Consider the following 23,660-nt stretch of genomic DNA (forward strand, 5'->3'; position numbering starts at 1 on the left):
CCTCAAGCTTATATTCACCTTTATGTTTAACTATTCAGTTCATCTGAAACACAGTTTACTGTATAATATGAGACATAGACCTAAAAGAGTTCACTGTGTTTCTAAAGTTTGTTGGGAATCTGGTTATAAAGTATTTTTTTCTCTATTGTTCTTTGGTAACTACTGCATCCCACATTCAGTTTACAAAAACAATTATATCAATTCTGGAGCTTTTCATCCTATTTAAGTCCTATTTTTCCTTTTCCTAGCTACACATCAATATATACAGTATGAATTATTGTTTCTAACATGGTGTGTGTGTGTGTGTGTGTGTACGCGCACGTGTGTGTGTATACGGTACTAACTTCACCTCATCACTTTTCTTCTTTAGTACTATTTCTGGTATCCTGTGATTTTTTTTTTTTTCGGAATGTTTTAGAACGATTTTGTCAAGAAAGAGTCTCGCAGAGTTTTTTAATTTTAAAACTTATAAATTAACTTACTAAAAGTTTACAATCCTTACAATATTCATTCTTCCATTCAGGAAACGTTTCTCTGTTCATTCATGCTTCAAGTGTATCTCCAGGGAAGTGCTGTACATTCATTTATGTGGGTCACAGTCATCCTCTAATAAAGCTCATTCCTGAGTATTTTATATCTTTGTCACTATAGTAAATGAGTTTTTTTTTTCATTATATTCTTCCATCACTTATTAGTGATACACCAAAATCTCTGTTTGATAGAATTGATGTAAGTAACAGCCCTTTGAAGAATGTTTCTGTACCTCTGGCAAAGCTATCGTGAAAACATTGTTCATGATGTCCTCCCATGTCCCTTTAAGCAATAAATTCCTTCCAGAGGTCAGAAAAAACAAGTTGTCTTTTTTTTTTTTTTCTGAGATAAACTTAACCCAATGACAAAGGCTCTCTAAGTATTTTATTTTTTTTTTGTCTTAGCAGCCAAGATATTAAAAGCTTAAGTTCATGTTTAACTGCACGAATGAATTAAACTTAGATGCCTGGCACACATATCTTTCTTTTCCTTTTAATTGGTTTTTGTTTTACTTGTATTTTTAATTGTCCTATTTTAATTCTGTAATCCACCTCAAATTGTCTTTGGAGGTAGGCAGTTAGCCTAGGAAGGTTATGTACTTTAATAAGCACATTCACAAGTAATTAAGCTATATGATAATTGAATAGTATTGTTCATCTGTTCCTAATTATATATGCTAAAAACAAGGTAATCAACCTTTTCCCTTCAGGACACACTGTAAATCTATCCCTTTGTATCCCACTTAAGAAAGCATCAGAGAACGTGAGAGGGATCCCACAGGTCACCTTGAGCCCTCTTTAATTTAAAAGAAAAATATAATCATTTTTCATAAACTTTGGTACTTCTGATATTTTTAGTAATAAAATCACTTATGATACAAAAAAAAAAAAGAAGAAGAAGAAGGTAGCAGGAGGGGAAGACTGAAGGGGGGGAAATTGGAGGGGTAGACGAACCATGAGAGACGATGGACTCTGAAAAACAAACTGAGGTTTCTAGAGGGGAGGGGGGTGGAAGGATGGGTTAGCCTGGTGATGGGTATTGAGGAGGGCACGTTCTGCATGGAGCACTGGGTGTTATGCACAAACAATGAATCATGGAACACTACATCTAAAACTAATGATGTAATGTATGGGGATTAACATAAGAATAAATTAAAAAATAATAATAATAAAAAAATCACTTATGATACAACTTAATAACTAGTCAAAGTGCAGCAAACAGCATGTCATGGAGACACATCTGGGACCCACATGGGTGAGAAATGGTGAAAAATGATTTTGGAGGAGTTCCCTGACAAGGTTAAGTAACTCGTGCATGGTTCCTGGATTATAACTTCTGAGGTCTTTACCATACCCTTAGCAAAATTAGCCACTCGTTATCCCAAGTTCTGATCGCCCTTTCTAGTTACTCCGTTACCTCTAGGATGTCTTTCCTGTCCTCGCAGACCACGCCTCTCTCCTTACCACACCCCTACTTTACCTGTCCCAGCACATCCCTTGGTACAATCATGAAACTGTCCAGTGCTAAGTCTGTCTGTAAGGTTCTTGAGAACAGGGATGATGTCTGAGTCACCTTATATTTCCAGCACCTAGCCAGCAACTAGCACTTCCAACCTACTCACATTGGATCTTAGTTGAACAGATTGTTCTCTCCCAGCCAAAAAGAGAACTTTTTTTTTTATCAGCAGAGCCTTAGCCACCTCTGCATGCCCCAACTTGTTCTATTACTCAACTTGAAGTTTAAGGACTTGAATACTAGTTGTGTGCCCATCCTCCATGTGTACCTTTCTAGTCTACATCTCTTGGGCCACTGTTGGATCTTCATTCCAAAACCCTTCCTTGGTCCCTGGTCCCTCTTGACCTTCCTGATACCTCAAAGTCATGAACACCAGTATAATTTATTATACTGCCTTTAGCCCTTCTCCAGAACAGAAGAGGATATCAGATTCTGAATAAATGTAAGTAGCTCTCCTAAAGTGGAAAGTATCAAGCTTTAGACAAAACACAGCCCAACCTATCTATGAATGAGGCCCCTTCCACATACAAGCAATGCATAACCTTTTGGAAATCATAATAATTATCCCCTAACGCATCCTTCTCCCAGTCCATCTCATGAAAACCACAAGTAGTCTGAAACAGTCTAACCCTCCTTTACAAATGAGAGCTGTCTCCTTGAGAAACCTTTATTTCTCAGAAACCTACCTACTCACATACTGACATATGATCTGCTGAGTCACTGTTTCCAGATTCTGGGGCCCAGCTCACAGCCAATATTTAAGATCTTATTTCCTGTGAGGTCATCTGTCCACTGGAAAATCTCATGTATCTGCTAATACAGGGATAGAGCTGTCCCTCATAAGGGAAGTCCGCAGACAACAGAATCTCGGTCCCTTTGATACCAAGGCTTAAAATTTCTAAATGCTTTTAGACAAAAAATTTTACAAATATTATTCCCATTACTGCTTTCATAAAGAGAGAATGTTGAAAAAACCGTGTCTTGATAACTGTGATTAAGTGATAAATATAAAGATAGTGGAAGTCATAGGCCCTAACCTTTTATCGAATGCTGCACGCTGACCTCCTTACATAGGAGTCCCTATACCCCTATAGGGATTATCCTAATGGGATATTGGAGGACAGAAGGCTTTTGCCCTTTTCTGCAGGGCGATATTCACGTTCTTTTATCTCCTTCTTTAACTTTCTATTGCTATTCTTTTTTATTTTATTTCTATGTTCTACTCCCTTCTCTCCTTTGTCCCTTTCCTTCTTGGTTTCTCAAAGCATAGAAGCCTGACTTGAGGAATCGCATGCCCACACCCTTCTGGAGTACATGTCATTCTTTGTCACCACTGACTTCCTGACTCCCAGCACCAGGCTCCTTACTTTCCTCTTCAACTCCACATTTATCATCATTCTTGACTTCAACATTCCCATGAATAATCCATCCAACATCTTGTCCCTGGCGTCCTTTGACCTTCTTAACTCCAGGGATCACTTCTTGCCCCAGCTCAGCGCCTATTCACATAGATCATGCAAGTTACAGCACCCATTCCAGCATGTCAACCTCACACACCCTGTTCTCTGACCATCATCTCCTACGGTCCAGCACACTTCCACCACAGTCCAGCTTCCCTCCTACGGCTCCCTAGGCAGACCTACGTTATCAACCCTAACACACGCCATTGACCCTATCACTCTGCATCTTCACATATCTCCTAACCATTCTGTTTTTGATTAACAAGGTGCTATAAATGCCTCCTTGCAAACATAACTCTCCTATTCCTCCACTGGCAAAACCCTAATCCCGGTTAATACCCCATGCACTTATTCCATGCACTGCTTCCACTAGAGCAGCCTAATGTTGCTGAAGAAAATCACAGAACGTTGCTGATGGGACCGGTTTCAAATTTATAATCACAGGCTCAAAACAGACCTGAATTCTGCCAGACAGCTTACTTCCTAGGAAATTTGTTTTCCCAACTTCTGAGATCATTATTTACACTTTCTCTGCTCTCCTCAAGTTTCCAACATTCCTTCCTCTCTGCCCCACTCTCAGCTAATGACCTTGCTTTGTACTTCATAGAGAAAAGAGATGCAGTCGGATTAGAATGACCTCATCTTTCAACTATCAGTTCACCAACCTTCCCGTATCTATACTCAAATACTCTGCCTTCATTTCTGTTAAAAAGAGAAGAAGATAGATGAGATCTTGTGTTCTGTGACTGGATCATCTGTCATTGTCTTAAAAATATCGCTCCTACAATCACCTGTCTTTGTTTTATCATTCCCGTTCGCATTCAAACATGGCTCAGGGTCTCTTGCAAGGTTGTAGTCTCTGAAGACTAGACAGGGGCTTGGAGGATCCCCTGCCAAGCTCGCTCACACTGCTGTGGGCAGAAGGTTTCAGCTCCTTGCCATATAAGCCTCTCCACAGGGTGCTCAGACACAACTTTACCCAGAGCAAGCAATGAGAGGGGGTGGGTGAGAGTGGGGGATGGAGAGAGAGAGAGGGGGAGAGAGAACACCAATACAGAAGCCATGGTCCTTTTATAACCTAACATCTGAAGTGGCATCTCATCCCTTTGGTTGTGTTCTATTCATTAGAATTAAGTCACTAAAGTCAATCCTGGGCACAAGTATCAGAAAATTTGTGGATAGATTTGTAAAACCATCACTGTTTAAGAACTTGAGGTAATTCTAGGGGCACCTGCCTGGCTCAACGGGTAGAGTATGCAATTCTTGATCTCAAGGTCATGAGTTCAAGCCCCACATTGGGCGTAGAGATTACTTAAAAATAAAATCTTAAAAAAAAAAAAAAACTTAAGGTAATTCTAAATGGGATACTGAATAAAAAATAATCTCCTCAGTCCAGTATATATTTAGAGCCCCCTATAAACTACCCTACATCCATCTCAATATCACCCTCTCTTCAGCCAATACAAACCCTTTATTATGTGCCTGTTTATTACTGAAAATATTCATACTCTTTCTTATGCACATCTTCTTTAGAAACTTTATATATTGGGGTGCCTGGATGGCTCAGTCAGTTGAGCATCCAACTTTGATCTGAGCTCAGGTCTTGATCTCAGGATCATGAGTTCAAGCCCCACACTGGGCTCCACACATTTTATATATAATTCTGAATACAATACCATGAATTGACTTAAATGTTATGATGTAAATATTTCCAAGTCATTTTGTCTATGCCTTACAAAATTGTGATTTCACCTCTTGAGAGCCAGGACCAGGTCTTCTCCCCAGTCTCTGTCCTGCACAGTGCCCAGTATTGGGCTACATATAATCATGAATCAATCAATCAATCTAGCCAGCTAGCTACAGAAATAAAACCACTTCAAAACTAAATTAAATAACAAAAACTCTAATTCAAAGGGATACATGCACACCTATGTTCATAGCAGCATTATTACAATAACCAAGATATGGAAGCAGCCCAAGTGTCCAATGACAGATGAATGAATAAAGAAGATGTGGTGCTCACACATACACACACACATATACACACACAATGGAATATTATTCAGTCACAAAAAAAGGAATGAAATCTTACCATTTGCAACAACATGGATGGAGCTAGAGTGTATAATGCTAAGTGAAATAAGTCAGTCAGAGAAAGACAAATACCATATGATTTCAATCGTATGTGGAATTTAAGAAACAAAACAAGCAAAGGAAAAAAGAGAGAGGAGAGAGAGGGAAAGAGAGACAAACCAAGAAACAGACTCTTAACTCTAGAGAACAGACTGATGGTTCCCAGAGGGGAGGTGGCTGGGGGGATGGGTGAAATAGGGGATGGGGATTAAGGAGCGCACTTGTCCTGATGAGGACTGAGTGATGCATGGAATTGCTGAATCACTATATTGTGCACCTGAAACTAGTATCACACTGCATGTTAACTGGAATTAAAATAAAAACTTTAAAAAATGAAATGAAATAAAATATTATTACATCACTCTTGTCAACCAGTCGGTGTTTCCACAACATTGTTTAAATTATAAGGGATCACTTGATGTCACAGCTCTATAGCCCTTCCCTTTCCTCCCCCCATCCTCTTATATCCATGTCCTCCTATAGCTCAGAACCATCTGACTTGAAGACTTGGTCCCATTCCAATCTCTGCAACCAATGCACAGTCCTGACTATGGATGTGAGAGCACTGATTAGTCTAATCCAGGACCCAGTCCCAACTTGACCTTGCATCTGTACTCTGATCACTGGTTTTTACTCTGCTTCTGATCTGACTTTACCACTTTGATGCTTTTGATTAACCAGATTCCTTGTCCTATATCTGAGTTCCATTCTTGATAGCTGTGTTAAGGATACTTGGGGATTTGTTTTAATCATGTTTGGTAAAAAAAGCAGACACAGAAATGACTGTCGTGAAGGAAGGAGTTTTGTATACTCACAGACCCCTAGCATGCCACAGCAGACCACAGGGGAAAGCACCGTTGTCAGGTGGCAGAGGGAGCAAGGAGGAAAGCTTGGACAAGAGCCTTTATTGTGGTTTCTGAGGGCAGGAACAAGGGAGGCAGGGTAAGCCGGTTTAGGACTGGCTAGTTGGGGTAATTGCTGTGGGCTCTGGGGTATAGTGGCTGTGCTAAATTGTCTAGTACCTGGCCCTCAGGTGATTGGGGCTGGGGGAGTGGTCTGGAGTAGAAGAGCTTGATAAGGAAATGGTTGGGGGAATGGGCTCTGAATGCATTCATTGGTTTGCATGTGAAAGACATGCTCAAAGTCATGGTCCTGTACTCTTATCTGTAGGAATTAGCTAATTCTGGGAGGGGCAATCCCTCCAGGGTTAGTAAGGCCCCAGATGTCAAAGCCTGAAATACAAAAACTAGAAAACATGGTTATTATAACAACCCACGTAGCTCTACCTTGGTCCTGCCTTGCTCCTGCTGGTATTCGTCCTACCTGCCTAGACAGCAGTCATATCTACACAATATCAGCACAGTCAAGATATTAAGAGGTATGGTCCTGCATGGAGGATGAGCACGTATCTTGATGAGCACAGAGTAATGTAAAGAATTGTTGCATCACTATATTGTATACCTGAAACTAATATAACACTGCATGTTAAGTATACCCGAATAAAAAACAATAAAGTCTTTCCTACTCTCCGCTCAAAAAAAAAAAAAAAAAGACATGGTTCTGAAATCAGATACGCCTGGATTAAAATACCTTGCTGCTCCACCAATGATTAATTCTGCAACCATGGATAAGTCACTGAACATCCCTGAACCTCATTTTCTCATCTGTACAATGAAGATGATAATAGTACCTACTTAATGCAAGTACTTACATAATAAAGCACTTAGCCTAAAGCAAGGTAAGCAATTAAAATGTGTCAGCAATAATTACTATTTCTTCACCCTGTGATTTCCCCCAAAGTACACTGCATGTGACTGATACATAGTAGACACTCAATAAATGTATGCTGAAGTTCACTAAACCAACAAAGAAATGAATGAAAAAAATCAATGAATAATCTTTGACTAATTGTAGAAAAGCAACACTTATTTTTTTAGAATAATTGGCAGCCCAGAACTTAGAAGTGAAGACTGGATTTGAAGTCTAGTTTTACAATTTACGAATTTACAGTTTTACATGTGTCTCTCTAAGACAGGACGGAGATTCTACTGATAGGCTCTCCAACATCCATCCCGCCTTTCCCTCATTGATAGAGCCTTGATTTTGTTCTGCTATCTACTTGTGATTCAGGGGAGGGTTATCCTATCCCCATCTTCAGGGACAAATCCTGGAGGTCTCATTCCCATTGCCCCTGATGGGCTTAGGGATGGGAACGTGACCCTTTCTGCTCTAAATATTGTCCCTTTGGCCAGAAAATCCTTGCAACCAACCAGGAGGGAGGCAGCCTAAGGGCCAAGTCAACAAGGTTAAGGTACAGGGTAAAGGTGTGAAAAAAACACCTGAGTCCTCCGTAAAATAGCAATAGCTACCATTTAAGGAATATTTATTATGTTTCAGGTATTCCTCTAAATGTCTGTGGGCATTAACTCATGATCCTCAACACTAATCCCAGGTAGGAATCTTTTTATCACTGTTTTACAGATTGAGAAACTGAGATCTAAAGAATTCTTGTAATCTGTGCAAGGTCACATAGCAATAAGTGGTAAAGTCAGGATTTAAACCCACAGTTGGGCTCCAAAACTTAGGTTCTTTGCCTCTTTGCTTTATTGGATTTGGAAAATGCTCTCAAGACAGAATCAACCAATTCTCTCTGGGCTGGTTATGCGATTTTAAATGTCTTACTATTAAGCCAATTTGAACTGGAGTTTTTGTTAAAAGCAGCTGGTAGGATCCTAATAAATATACTCAGATTCTTCATCTGTAAAATGGGGATGCTTCTCCATGCCTTAGGCTATTGCTGTTAACATAGAGCTCAATAATCTTCTGAATCCCCTCCTACTGCCGGTCATCACTTTTGTGACCGTGGTTTTCCATCAGCTTACTGAACTTCTTCTAAGACTCCAGCCCAGCTCAGTTGCTTTGTGTACTTTAGATCTGCACCCAGGCAAATGTATACATCCTCCTAGAAGTGACCAGGCACGCCTCACGTATGAAAACCAGCTCATTACTTAATAAGCAAAGTTCTTCTGCTGATAGATCTTTATTATAACACACACTCTTGATTTTAGATTTTATTTTCTCTTCTAAGGTAACTTTTTGCTCTCTCTGTAATTAGCTTCAGAAGCATGTAGAGAACAGCTCAGTGGATTATCACATGCCAAATCAGCTTAAATGAAAATAAGTTACATTCTCAGCTCACTTTCAGGACATACTAACCGAAAGCCATAATTTATAGCTGTCATATGAAAATAATGATAAAGTCATGAATATAAAATTAAAAATACCAATTTTAGGAAAGCTTCCTCAAAGGGGTAAAGCATTGGGAAAAAAAATACAAAACTTTTATATCTTGATCTGTACCAAATCTAGGTTTCCTGATGGTCTAAGGAGAAAAACTTAAGCATTTTGATAAGCCTTTTATGATATACTCTGTCCTGTTTTAAAGGAAAATGCTCATTACTCTAACAAGTTGTTGAGCTGAATGTGTATTCTGCATATTTTTCAAATGCATCTTTGTCGTTCCTGATTTTTGAAACTCTCTGTAAAAGCTGAATTATATATTCATTGCATTTCTAAAATCCAACTTTCCTTCCTTTTCCGTTCTATATCAAAAGGCTTCTCACCGTCAATGTAAAATTTAAATTTGTATAGTACTTTATCCTTTACAAAGTGCTTTCACTGGCATTTCCTCAACCTCCAACAAGTCCAAAAAGGAAGACAAGACACATATTCTTATCCAAATTGTCCAATAAATTAGTAAATTTATTTATGCTTGTTTTCTTTCGTTCATTTATTCAGCCAACATTTATTTGATAGCCATTATGACCAGACACTATTCTAAGCACTGAGGATGCAGAGGGAAACAAAATAGTCACTAGGTTCAGGAAAATTACACGTTGGCAGATAGGCCACACAATAAGTGAGTAAGCAAGTCCATGATGAAACCTAGACTCAAACCGTGGTCGCTTAATCACAAATCTAGATGCCTCCCTGGTCCAAATAAGCTGACACAATAGTTGTCTCTGCCAGGAATTTTGGCAGTTTGATTTCTTGGACTCAAACCTCTTTGGGTTTCCAAAAGGTCTCAGATTTTTCCTACTCCTCTGAAGAAATTCAGTGGACAACTATCAAAGCAGCATTTAATAACCAATGCATTCAGAGCACTGTTACAGATAGTTAGGAAGATTATTCCTCATCCCCCCCCAAAAAAACCAAAAGAATTGTGGATTTTAAAATTAACTTTAAAAAGAAACACACACACCTATAAATGTGTGTGTGCATTATCTCACATGATCGTCATTGCAGACTGTTGGAGGAAGTCATCTAGAGGACATGACCACTGGTTGACCAGGTACAAGCTGGACTCGGGCACTCGGAGGTTTCTCTTCAAAGTCCTTGGAATGCACTTTCTGCCTACATCCCCATGCCAGGAGCAGTCTTGAGGAAACAGCCTTGAGATAGGAAAGTGTTGAGACCGCCTGGACTGAATGCAGTTAAGATCTCTATATAAACTTTTCAGACTCTGGCAGGCAGGTGCAGAGAGCTACTCATCTTGGGGCTGCCCAACACAATCCTCAGAGGTAAGTTCCCTTGCTCATCCAACCTCCCACCTACCAGTCCAGAGTGGCTGTCTCTTCCTTCAGTCTTTCTTTGCCCTCCATGTACAGGGGTGTTTCAGATTTCACCCAGGAAGCTCCCGAGGTCTCGAACCGACACTAACCTCAAATAGGGATGTTTTTTGTTTTTTGTTTTAAGATTTTATTTATTTCAGAGAGAGAGAGAGAGCATGAGCGGGGGAGAGGGGCCAGGAGTAGGAGAGGGAGAAGCAGACTCCCTGCTGAGCAGGGAGCCAGATGCGGGGCTTGATCCTAGGACCCTGAGATCACGACCTGAGCCGAAGGCAGATGCTCAACTGATTGAGCCACCCAGGCGCCCCCCAAATAGGAATATTTTTATCACTGTTTTACTAATCAAAAAAAATGAGGCTTGGAGAACTTACACAATTCGTGCCAGGTCACAGAGTAATAAGTAATAGAGTCAGGATTTGAACCCCAGTTGTGTTTCAGAACATAGGTTCTTTGCCTCTCTATTTTACTAGATCTAGAAAATGCTACTGCCAATGGGAAGACCTTCTTGTACCTGGAAAAATACACTCACATAAAATTTTAAAGTGCAAATTAATACCCTGCAAGAGTCTACTCATTTAGTTATTCGCAGTTGTCTGACTACATAGGCTTTCCACATTTCAAATGACTCCCCTCCGCCAGTTTTCCACCTCACGGCACTCACTAGTAGGTTAACTTGCTCCATGTATCATTAGTAATTCATGACTTATTTTTGAAGGTGCAGGGACAGCACTACGACAGACCTAATACAATGAATATCTTATTAGGAAGAAATTAACAAATGAATTGTCGCCGATCAATAGGTGTTCAAGAGAAAATTACAACGATAGTAAAGCCTAAATAATTTATACACAATATTGATTTTTTCATTACATTAATTATTCTTTATAGCACACATAGGGAACTTGGAGAATAAAACTTTCAAAGCAAAGAAATTTATCTGCGGTGGTGCTGTAGGCTTAAGTCTGAATTTAAAAGACAAAGAATGGGCCATGAGAGCTGACAAATATTTTTAGATTAAATACACATCAGATAATAAATTTGATAGCTCCACTGTACCCGAGTTCCTTCATGTTGTCCGGGCGTTTTTATACACAATACTTTTGATATTTATTTATCAAGAGAAGTATTGATAGAACTGTTTCTTAATAGAAACATTAGAAATAGAACTACCCATTAATCCACCTCTTTCATCAAGTGTACGGAAGGCAGAATGACAAACTCAATGAAGCTATGTGGGAAAGAAAAACTTCTCTAACACCTCTCCTGGAATCTTTAAGTTAACTGGACTTAAATTCAGTAGAATGGAGTGCAGGCCCCTTAGAGCTAATAACTCTCATAGCCAGTGGAAAAAATTTCCTAAGGCAATTTTATCATGGCAAGTAACTTTCATACAGATGCAAGGGCCTGAAGATGATCCTCATGTTTAAGGTCATATGATGGGGTTCCAGAGAACAAAAAAAGGGTGTTGTGTGGTAGTGGGAGCTGTGAAAAAGAGGAAAGAGGTGGGTAAGTTCTTCATGGATGATGCTGTTCCCAGCATTGCAAAATTCCCTCCTAGGGATGGAAGAAATGAACTTGGGGAGGAGCGCCTAAGTGACTCAGCCCGTTAAGCATCTGACTTTCGCTCAGGTCTTGATCTTAGGGTTCCGGGATCAAGCTCCACATCAAGCCCCACATCAAGCCCTGCAATGGGCTCTGTGCTCAGCAGGGAGTCTGCTTCTTTTCCCTTTCCCTCTGCACTTACCCCCACTCGTGCACACAAGCTTTCTCACTCTCTCCCTCTCTCAAATAAACAAAATCTTTTTTAAAAATTAAAAAAAAAAAAAGAAGAAATGAACTTAACACATATGCACCAAGCTCAACAGATGTACTAGGAACAAATACTGCGCTGAATATCGTTTTTGTCACCTACAAATGCTTACATTGAATAGCGTTTTACTCATGACATTTTGACTCTTGGAATTAAAGCAGTGACTTGATAGTTCTTACTTGAGTTTTCTCAGATGTCAACTTCAACTGTTTTTCAGTATCTAATGTTAGGCGATTCCACCTACTTAATGTTTTGCAGAGAGTTGCACATATGCAGAGTATCAAGCTGTCATATCTCCCCCAAGACAAATACAGAAATAGTGTTTCAAAAGTCTTAAAATTAAAACCAAAAACATTAAAATAGTTTCAAATCCGATACAATTTTTTTTCTGTCCTCACCTTTTACCTTCAGAGACTGAAAGCCACATTCATATTACTTTTAACGTTCTTAATGTTCTTGGAAGAAAATCTAAGCAACAGGAAGCAGCTCATCTCACAAGCATGCTTTTGCAAACCACAGCCAGTTTTGCAAACTATCTTGTCCTGTCTTAACTAATATTGCTATATGACTTCAAATTTATAAAATACCCCACACAGATACAATATAAAATGTGTGTTGTCCACCATGCATCATCATACAGCTATAACTGCCCAAATGTGTTACCAGCTGATTCTGGGTACAACAGTGACAAAACACCCCAATTTAGCATCATTTCTACTATTCGGTCGAAAGCCCCTTGTCTATGGTGACTGTTCTGCTGCCGAATGTCCTTTGCTGCATTCACCATTCTTTAGGTGTAGACTAATGGTCCATACAGAAAACATGTGGTTCAGGTATTAAAGGAATGGATATTTGTACTTGGTCTCGTTTGTAGAACCGAATGGGACATTCATAAGGTGGATGAGAAGAAATTTCAAGCTATTTAAAGGCACTGTGCACGTTATTCTCCATTTTCATCCCACCCCCACCCACCCCAAACCCAAATCCATTCTCTGCCTTTCTCTGCCTTGGGAAAGCACATGCACTGTAACAGGTAGCTCTCTTGCCATTCAGCTTCCATGTGGCTTCAGCCAGTGGAAGACAATGGAAGGAGACGGAGGACAGGTGGGAGGAGAAAGTGATCGAGAGATTTCCTCCCTACCCGTCCCCTCTGCCTCGGCTCCGTACTTCTGGGTATTTCTGGCGGGGGCGGGGGGTGAGGCTGCTTTCTGCCTCTGAGGCTGTAGCTCCTATCAGGCCCCAGCGGACAATGGATGCTGACAACAGGGTTTTTTTCCCTCTGCCACTTCAGGCTCAGAAGAGATAAGAATATCCCCTTGTTAGGAGTGACAAGGAGCCCCAGGTCCAGTGTTGGACCTTAACCAGTCCATCCCTCTATAATAGCCCCTTCTTCGTCCCAGAGTGGGCCTCTGTTTGCTGCCAGGCTGACTAATACAGCTCCCCGTGATATAGAAGAAGAACGTGTAAGTAAATCAAAGAACCCCAGCAGCCCTCCGAGGCGGACAGCCGCCTAGATAGTGGAGGACTCCCCATAAATGCACTAATGAGACAACCATGCATACGAGATAAACAGGTGAAGAATATTCTTCAATATTTCAAGAATATTGAAAGTAAGAATACTTTCAATATTCTTTTGGATTTCAGGATTTGGATTTTTAGGATTTCATTCCTCACCTTGACTACTTTTGTCCTTCTTCTCTCCCTCCTTGGTAGCAACCTGCTAATTTACACTCCACATGATCAGTGTCTGGTCTCTCTTCCCGGGGCATGTCACCTTGTTTTTCACTGTACTCCACAGATCTTTCCTTCAGACTTCCACACACAGGTTTTATATGTTTAAAGTCACATGTACCCTTCTCTCGAGGTCTGTGTTTTCACTTTTTAAGCAAACCTATAAAATTCTACAAGTTCATAATTAGAGTCCCCAAAATATGGAAGCTATCATCCAGGTTTACAGTCATATTTCCATAACCTTGATTCCTTCGGAAAAAATACTCTGCAAAATCTAACAGATAAATCTGGAGGACAGCAAGGAGGTTAGCATTTCTACCCTCTTATGTTTTTAAAGAAACTAGAATGCAGCGGTAACCGTGAACATACGGTGTTAAATGCAAGGTTCTGACAACAAATGGCACAGTACTTACCAATAAAAGCATGGTAAGATTTTAATAATTGCGACGAACTGCAAATATTTATGTACCCACAGGCAACTAATTCAATTTCACTGCAGGATTGCTCCATTTATGAATTTAATTGTGTGTGTTTTAAACATTTCTGCCGCTGTTTCATTAATTTCCCATAAAAAAAAATAAAATGATATGCTGAAGAAAGAAGGCAAGTTTCCATTCAACAGTGTTCATTAAGTGCCCACTGAGTGTCCACGGTGGCTTACGAATTAATAATGTTCACTTTTACCATTTATGGCTTCTCTTTTGCATCACGGCTTGCAATTCATTTTTGCATCACTTGGGATGAGAAGTTCCCCCTTCAAAAAGGATGGTACAGTTGCCTCTCATCGTTTTATTTTTTACGCACAACAGCATGGATGTGTAAGACAAGCCCCGTGAGAACAAAATAATGGCTAACTCTTACACGGGTCAGGCTCTGTGCACTCTTAGCACTCACCAGGGGTAGTACCACTATTCCTCCCATTTTCCGGAGAAGGAAATCAAAGTACAGAACAGGTAACTGACTTCAGGGTTATCAGGAAGTAAGAGGCTGAGCCAGGGAGATGGATGGGGGGATGGGCTAGATGGGGGATGGGTATTCAGGAGGGCACTTGTTGGGATGGGTGTTGTATGTAAGTGATGAATCACTGAATTCTACTCCTGAAAGTAATACTACACTATATGTTAACTAACTTGAATTTAAATTAAAAAAAAAAAAAGACTTATATATTCTAAATTTAAAAAAAAAAAAATCCAGCTCATTTTACGTCACAGCCCATGCTCGTACACATCACCCAAATGACACTCACAAACTGGGCATCAGCACAATTTCCAGTGATTTTCAGTGGCTGATAACTTTGTCATTGATTTCTTCCAATTTCCCTTGAGGACATTTTTCCTAATAAAGGGTCTCCTTCCAATGCTCTTCAATATCACAATCTCCAACCACAACTACCTCAACTGTCTGACTTTGATCAGTAGTAATCCAGGCCACATTGTTTAGACTTTTCTCAGCCTCCCAACCTACATCAAGGAGCCCATTCTCTCTAGTTAGGCTGATTTTTTTTTCCTAAACCGAGAATGAATGAGATTAACCTTGTACCCAAAGGAATTCCTGACTTGTAGCATACTGCCTCCTGGGAGAAACCTTCTAGAATGGTCCAATAAGTCCTGGCCTCTGTCCTGACTTTTACTCCTCCTCTAGAGAATCAGGGCAGTTGACACCTTGCTAATTATGGAAGGCAATTCCTAATGATTAGAACTTTCACCTGAAATAAGAGAGTCATGACATAAAACATTGGATCATTCCATAAAAAAACCACAGTCTGGTCAAGTTATGCTGACATTTTTACAAGATAAACTAGAATATGATAGATTTTTAGCTGACATGTGTTGAGCATTTTTTATAGGTCGGTCTCTGTGCTGGGGAACTTTACATGGGTTTTACTGAGCAACTGTATATGCTACGGGAGATATAAACAAATAACACCATCTAAGTTAACTGTCCAGTACACTTCCCAAATGCAGTTAAATGCTTAGCTATAATTTAAATAGAGTTATATTGGCCCATTAAAATCAACAGAGAATTTATATATGATATCCATAATTTAACAAACTCAAAAACAAGATAATTGATTACTAGAAAATATTAATTTGGGTTCCCCATTTAATTGTTTTCATACTAAACCTATTTCTCGGCTCAATAATTTATTTCATGAGTCTTAAAATCACATTAAGATTTGGCAGTCTCAATTAAACCTGTTTAATTCATTATCAAACATAAGTAACTTTCAAATGCCATAAGCTTCTGATTGTCCTTAGTAAAAATGAGATGATAATAATTAGCTTTGGGGAATAATAAAGTAAGAGTCTAAGATTAAGCCAATCCACATTGTTAGAGGCTAAATTTACCTAGCTTCCAATTATTACATGAGCATCTGTATTTCTCTAAAAAAAAATCAACACTTGCCAACATCCCAAGGTAACCAGCACGAAAAAGGCAGAAAAAATAAATCATCGATCACCATTTACTGGTTCCAGTTTTATCTTCACAACTCAAAAAAAAAAAAAAAAAAAGGAATGGGTTTAATTCAACCTCCTTCTGATTTATAGCAAATATTGGTGGTTTGGACCAGAAGCAATACTTCCAGAGACTCTGTAATGAACATATAAGTGGATATGGCATATAGACAGAACAATCTCTTATCTCCTTGGTTTCACACAGCACACAAACCTGATGGTGAAAATTAACCTTCTTCACAGTTCAACATTTCTAATTAGAAGAGACATCAAAAAGATTATGCTTTAGAAAGCAGTACGGGCCATAATATTCTAGACAGTCTGAAACAGAACTCTGTAGCCTCCTTATATATTTTAGCCCAATGTCCACAGGAAAAAGCAATACCCAGATGATGTTTCAAAGTGGTAACAGCTTTCGGTGGAAGTTCTATTTCTCATCTTACCTTTTTATACTTATTATGAAGAAGCGACGCTCTAGTACACAGGACCTATCCATTGCTTTTAGCCCCAAACGAATACAACAGTCTATACCATCAGACAGTGCTCTACCAAAAGTTTCCTTGGTAGAAATATCTACAAATGTTTGAGAAAGGAGTAGTTCACTTGTAATCATTTTGGGTTTTTTTTTCTCGTTTTATTTTCTCTGCATGGGGCAGGAAAGGGACAAAGAAAGATACCCTGAATTCAGCTTAGATTAGAACACGGAAACTTAAAATAGAAGGCCATACGAGTTCAGCCCTTCCTGGGGAGGAAATGCTTTCACAACATCAGTGGTTGATCAGCCACATTTAAAGTTTTCACTGTTAGGTAGTATGTCGCTGCACAGATTTCATTCTCGTTTTAGACAGCTACAATTTTTTTAAAGATTTAATTTATTTATTTATTTGAGAGAGAGAAAGAGAGAGCACAAGCAGGGGGAGGGACAGAGGGACAAGCAGACTTTCCACTGAACAAGGAGCCAACGTAGGGCTGGATCCCAGGACCCTGGGATCATGACCTGAGCCAAAGGCAGATGCTTAACTGACTGAGCCACTCAGGCACCTAGACAGCTACAAATTTTAAGAAGTTCTTTCTTACTCTGAGTTGAAACCTTATCCTACCACTGGTCTCCCACGTATCCTAGTTCCATCCTTTGGAGAAATACAGAGCAAGCTTCCTCCATTTTCCACACCATCTTCCTTTGACTAATGGAAGGCAATTTTTACATCTCTCCTTAATTTTTCCACCTCCATATTAAATACTTCAGGTTCCTTCAAATTATTCCTCATATGACATGGTTTTCAGCTGCTGCAAGTAAACTGGAGCTATAGCTTGACTTGAAAATGTTCCTACATGCAAGAATGCAAAGGGGAGATCTGAAAGTTTATTTTTTATTCACTTACACATATAATTGACACAACTAGAAAGACTATCCAGAACCCGATGGTCTATGTGGGAGCTGTATCTATGTGAGGTCCCCTTCTTATCATCACACACACACACACACACACACACACACACACAAACCAGTCCCACAGATGGTACTGTGATACCAGGTGGGTCCGAAAACCTCATTGCCCTGGCCACATGGACTGGCAGAAAAGACAGTCACAAGTTCCAAGCTGGACTAATCAGAGTCATTCCCCAAGATTTTAAATTGGAACATGGAGAAAGCTTGCTACCTGCTTGGCCTGTGGAGCTATTAGATATGATAGCCATTTACCCATTTCATGGAATTAGCCAATCTGATGAGGTCAATATCCAAAGGAGTGTGGGGAGAAAGACCCCAGACCTCCAGTTCCAGTCGTCCTTAGAACCAACTCTACCCCTATGTTTCCTACGGTCTGGTTATTAAGCCAATAATTCCCATCTGGCTGAACTGAGTTTGAGTTAGGTTTGTATCATTTGCAACACAGAAGGTCCTATCTACTACAATATTCATAAGATTCCAACTAGTCTACTAGAACCAACAGAAAACAGGTCATAAAAGGGAAAAATCACTACCCCCCCCCCTTACAAAAGGTGTGAATAGAATCTCCTCCCAGCAATGGGGCACCTGAGTGGCTTAGTTGGTTGAGTGGCCCACTCTTGCTTTTGCCTCAGGTCATGATCTCATGGGTCATGGGATCAAGCCCCACATGGGGCTCGGCATTCAGTGTGGAGTCTACTGGAGATTCTCTCCTGCCCCTCCCCACACACATGCTCTCGCTCTCTCTCTCTTTCTCTCTCTCTAAAATAAATAAATCTTTTTAAAAAATCTCTTTCTACCATTATTTAAGAATGAGAGTGATACTCACCTACCAAAGAAGATCAAGGTCTTTCTTTCCTAATAGCCTAAGCCCCATAGGACTGACACTATTCAAAACTCTATTGCCAGAACTATCACAGTACCCGGCACATAATAAGTGCTTAAAACACTCTCCACTCTACTTTTATAGAAGCATATAGAAGTATAGAAGAAAACAACAGGCAAAACACCAAATATAACTTATTAAAATGAAAATTCAAGTTCCCTGAAGAAACCTTAGATACATCATTTCACTTCCTTAGAATTAAATTACTCATTTGCCAGATATTTTATAGGACTTGATTACTTCTTCAGTCTTTTTTAGCCATAAAATGCTATGATTCTATCCATACTCAACAATGGTAAAGAATAGTCTTCTAAAGACCTGAACATGCAGATAAAAGGAAAAACAGTAATAAAGAAGGCAGCACAAGAATAAGAAAGAATAACCTACCAAAAAGATAGTTGCAGGGGAAAGCAAAAAAAATATAACGAGAAGAAATCATCAGTCACAGGATCGAAGAGATCATTCATTTGTGCCACCTTCTGATTTGCTTCCTATTTTACTCTAACTAATCTCTGTGTTCAGGGGCGCCTGGGTGGCTCAGATGGTTAAGCGTCTGCCTTCGGCTCAGGTCATGAACCCAGGGTCCTGGGATCGAGCCCCGCATCGGGCTCCCTGCTAGGCGGGGAGCCTGCTTCTCCCTCTGCCTCTCTCTCTCTCTGCGACTCTCATGAATAAATAAATAAAACATTAAAAAAAAGCCCTCTGTGCTGGATCCAAACTGCCAGCCCCAGAGCCTTGTCCCTTCCTGGGTCCATACAGTCCATATGATGGCTCCTTCATCTAAACCATGCATCTCCTTTCAGAGTTGGCTTCCCACTCCTGCCTTTGGTACTCGATATTCCCATTTGCTCACACCATCCCAGACAGGTTGGTTTTTGTTTGCTTGTTTGTTTCATCACCAACAGAATATATACCCAATTATATTGTGTCCCTGTCTTCCATCATGTCCCCTGCATTGATTGATGCTCAAATGTCCATTATTTTCCATTTATTTCTTAAGTTTGAATTCTGCCTCAATACAAGTAATCACAAAATAGCATCTCTATAAAATAAGGTGACCCATTTACAATGCGCTGCTCTAAGGAACGGACCTCAGATCCTTTCATGAAAGAAGGCCTTGACTCAGGAAAACAGTGTTATTACAACTAACAACTAATGTTAACTATTACTATATACCTGCAAAGTAAGTACTATATTCCAGCACATTACACTATATGTAGACACTGCGGTAAGCATTTTGCACACATTTGTTCATTTAGTTCTCACAACACCTCTATAAGAGAAGTACTAATTACTACCTGTGCTTTAAAGATAAAGAATCTGAGGCTCAGAAGGAGTAACATACTCCTGGTTGCATAGCTAGTAAGGGCCACTCTTGGTTACACAAGAGCCACATCCATCCGGATCCAGAATCCTTGCTCTTGCTCACTAGATGCCTTACAAAGGCACTAATCCCTGTGAGAAATGGGGAGGGGGACCCTCAAAAGGGCCAAAAGCAAAAAGACTAGGGAACTAATATCAACATGATCTACTTCTCGAGTTTGCTTAGAGTCAGCCCTATTTGAAGAACCTTGTTCCCATTATGTAGTGATAGATTATCTGCCATTTTGCATTGTGGAAATGTACCCTCCATTATCCAGGCTAATCTCGTTGACTGTAGAATGCTGTACACAGGCATTCCAATGCCAGACCAGTAATTCAATCTTCTCTGTGAGGAAGACGCTACTGGACATCCCTTCAACTTTTTCCCTATAACGTTCGATGCAGGGTGCCTCACATAACCCACAACCATTCCTTCCTACGACATCTAGAACGAAAGAAGTAATTTAGAATACCAAGAAGGGGAGAGAAGGTGAAGAAGAAAAGGAAAAGGAATTATAAATTGGTAACCACCCCCTCCCGAAAAAAAACCTACGTGAAAATTAAAAAACTAAAAAAAAAAAAAAGCAACCCTGTGCAGGGTGATTATCTGATAACTTGTGATTCAGAGAGAAATAAATGTTCATGGTCCATCATTAAACAGAGAAAAGCATTTGACTCTGCAATAGAAACCGTATGTTCAAATAGCCAAGGCGGAATTTTCCCACATCACAGAGTAGAGAGATACTGAGTATTTCCTATAGGAGTGAGACCTTACTGCTTAATCCAGGTAGGGTCTATAGCAGAAGAACACTTCATCACTAAGCAAAAATCCAATTATTTTCGGGTTCCATAATCTCTAGTTCCTCCAAAACTCTTCATCTATCCACTGAGACTTTTATATATATATTGACAGAATAAAATGCCCATCCCTACTGTAGAATCCATGTTCCTCTGTGATAATCAAAGTCTCTAGTTTTATTGAAATGGAAGCCAGGAATCAGAGTAGCAAACTCCTTGGGGTCAGTCAGTAATTAATAGGTAAAGGCCGAAATACAAAAGGTACAATTTGGGGTAAGATGCAGCAAAGATTGTCTCTCATTGAAATAACAGTCTTGTCTGTTAGAAGGTTTGAAAGTAATAATTAATTGAAAAACTATTTTAAGCTAAAACAGAAGTGCAGGGTCTAAAACACTACAGGATTAGAAATTTTTAAAAGTAAAAGGTCCTTAAAATATGCTAAGGAAGGAGCCTAATGCCTTCATTCCAAGTCCAACCAGTTTCCTATTCTAACCAATTTCCATTAAACAGGGAAAGGAGCAGGGAGGAAAGAAAGTATTTGAAAAACTGCCAGAGTAAAAAATCCCATAATGAAATTTTGCTCATTCTTGGAGAAATGAAGTAGAATTAGATGCTTCAGTGGTGGTGAATTCAGAATCTGGGTAGCTTCCAGTAAATGAAGTCTTCCCATAATGTCAAAGGCAAAAGCTATCTGATATCAACATACTGAGCTTGAGTTTTTAAATTCCTGTTTCCTTACACCAAATTGTTTGAAACCTTTGAGATAAAAACTTCAATAAACTAGTGTTCCAAGCTTTTAATATTTTAGTCCCTTGAGCAAGCATGTCAGATTAATCTTCAAATTGCAGTGGGCAGAAAGAACATTCAACCAAATTCTTAAGCTCATGCCTCTCTCAAAGGATGTTAATGTAAGCAGTATCATTGGCTATTAAGATTTCAAACTTTCCTAATTCTCAGCAGTATTACTATTTAAAAGTGGGGGGGGGGGTTGGAGAGAGAAAACCACCTATCCTGAAAGGAAGGTATTTTCCTTATTTTATCTTTCTGTCCCCGTAGCACGTTGCCCGGCCCACAGTAGGCATTTAACAAGTACTTCTGGAATGTGTTGATGGATTGGTCTGGGGGAGAGTGGAAATCTTGCTGAGAACAGCATGAGTCCAAATCCCGGCATTGCTCAGCAACAAAGACCACCTCCAGAATTAGGGTTATCGAGGTACAGCGGGAATTTGAAAGTGTATCTTCAAAAACACACCAAGAGGATTGTTTCCTGAGCTGGCGAGGAGCCTCCCAAGAGCCACTTATAGAGGGATTAGACTCGCTTCTGGCTTCAGCGTGCCTGGAAAACGCCTGCCCTGCCTCTCCATGCCCAGTTCCTCCTGCCTTTCACCGGGTTTGGGTTTCCACTCACACAATTTAGGTGCAAGATCCGACCTCGCTAGTCTAACTCAGGCCTCCTCTGCATTGCACGGTGGGCGGCAGGCCACGCCGTCCTAGGCACAAGGAAGAACACACACGACTGCTCGGGACACCTTTGAAGGTGAAAGGGGGTATCGGAAAGCGGCGGGGAGAAAGAAGGAGAGGGGAGGGGAAGAGTGAGTTCAAGACCAGGGCGCTATCCAGAGGTTCCCCACCCCACTCCCAAAGCCTCTGCCCCAATCGCTGGAAGACACCAGGGAACCACACGCACGCTCAGGCGGCGCAGGGCCGCCCAGGGTAGGGACCAAGGGGAGAGAGGCGGGGAGGCGGCAGGAAGCGAGAGGGGGCCGGAGACGGTACCTGGTGTGGCTGTGGTTGCGGGGACAGTCCTTCTTCTCCATGATGGCCGGCACGCAGTTGGTGAGCTCCGTCCAGTCGGCGTGCAGCCCGCAGCTCCAGCCGGTGGAGAAGCGGGAGAAAAGCCACGTCTCCTTCTTGCCCGGCCGGTGGCAGGTGCACTTCTTCTGGCCGGCTTTGCAGCTACACGGCTGCTCCAGCCGGATGTTCTTCACCAGGTGCCGGCCGAACGTGGTGCCCCCGGTCTTCTGGATGTGCAGGAACACGATCACGTCGCGCCCTTTGATATTGAAATCCACGAAGCGGGTCAGGTCCTTCAGGGTGAAGTTAAAGCGCGGCACGAACCGGGGCAGAGAGCCGTTCTCGGGGGCCTCGGGGCCCGGCTCCTCCTCCTCCTCCTCTTCTTCCTCCTCCGGCTCCCCGAGCTCCTCATCCTCGTCCTCTGGCGCAGCGGCCCCCCGAGACCCCTCGGGCGGCCCCCGCGGTGGCGGGGGCAACTGGGGCCGCCGCTCCCACTCCTCGGGCGGCGCCTGTGCCCGGCGGGCGGGACTCGGGGCGGCCGGCTGCCCGGCCTCCCCCGCGCGGGGCTGCTCCCCGAAGTTGGCGCAGGAGCTGGTGCAGGAGGGGGACACGTACTGGTACATGATGACCACGAAGAGCAGAGTGAGCACCGGCGTCAGCAGCCACTTGTTGAACCTTTCATCCATGGTCCCGCTCTCAGGCCGGCAGGCGAAGAAGCGGCGGCGGCAGCGGCGCGGACTGGCGCCCGCTCGGAAGTTTCGCGGACTCCGTGGCGCGGCTCCGAGCCCGCCGCTCCTCCATGCCCTTGACGCCGAGGCGTGCGGCTGGCTGGCGGCCCCGCGGCACTCCCGCACTCCCCGGCTGGCAGCGCCAGGGCCTGCGAGCCGAGCGGGGAGGCGGGCGCCGGCGCGCGCGGCTACGGCTGCGGCGTGGGGCGCCCTGCGCTCCCGGGGGCGCCCGGCGTGGCCCGCTCCCCGCTCCGGCCAGGGCGCGGCGCGCGCTCTCAGGCCACGCGGGGCATCCCGCCGCCGGCGCTCAGGCGCTCAGGCGCTCAGGCGCTGCGGAGCGCGGCTCGGGTCCTGCACCTGCCCGGGGCAGCCGGGCGGTGC

General features: G+C 41.8%; 1 protein-coding gene across 1 annotated transcript in view; it reads right to left on the reverse strand.

Annotated features, from left to right (window-relative positions):
- Window positions 1–23,380, reverse strand: part of HS6ST3 (heparan sulfate 6-O-sulfotransferase 3) — a 642,672-nt gene extending 619,292 nt beyond the window's left edge. The window contains exon 1 of the mRNA XM_035003165.1: window positions 22,534–23,380. Coding sequence (XP_034859056.1) covers window positions 22,534–23,237 — 704 coding nt within the window. The 5' untranslated portion in view covers window positions 23,238–23,380. The remainder of the gene's footprint in view (window positions 1–22,533) is intronic.
- Between the last annotated feature and the right edge of the window lie 280 nt (window positions 23,381–23,660).

This window comes from Mirounga leonina, unplaced genomic scaffold, assembly GCF_011800145.1.
Source record: "Mirounga leonina isolate KUSES-001 unplaced genomic scaffold, KU_Mleo_1.0 Mir_127, whole genome shotgun sequence".
Lineage (NCBI taxonomy): Eukaryota > Metazoa > Chordata > Mammalia > Carnivora > Phocidae > Mirounga > Mirounga leonina.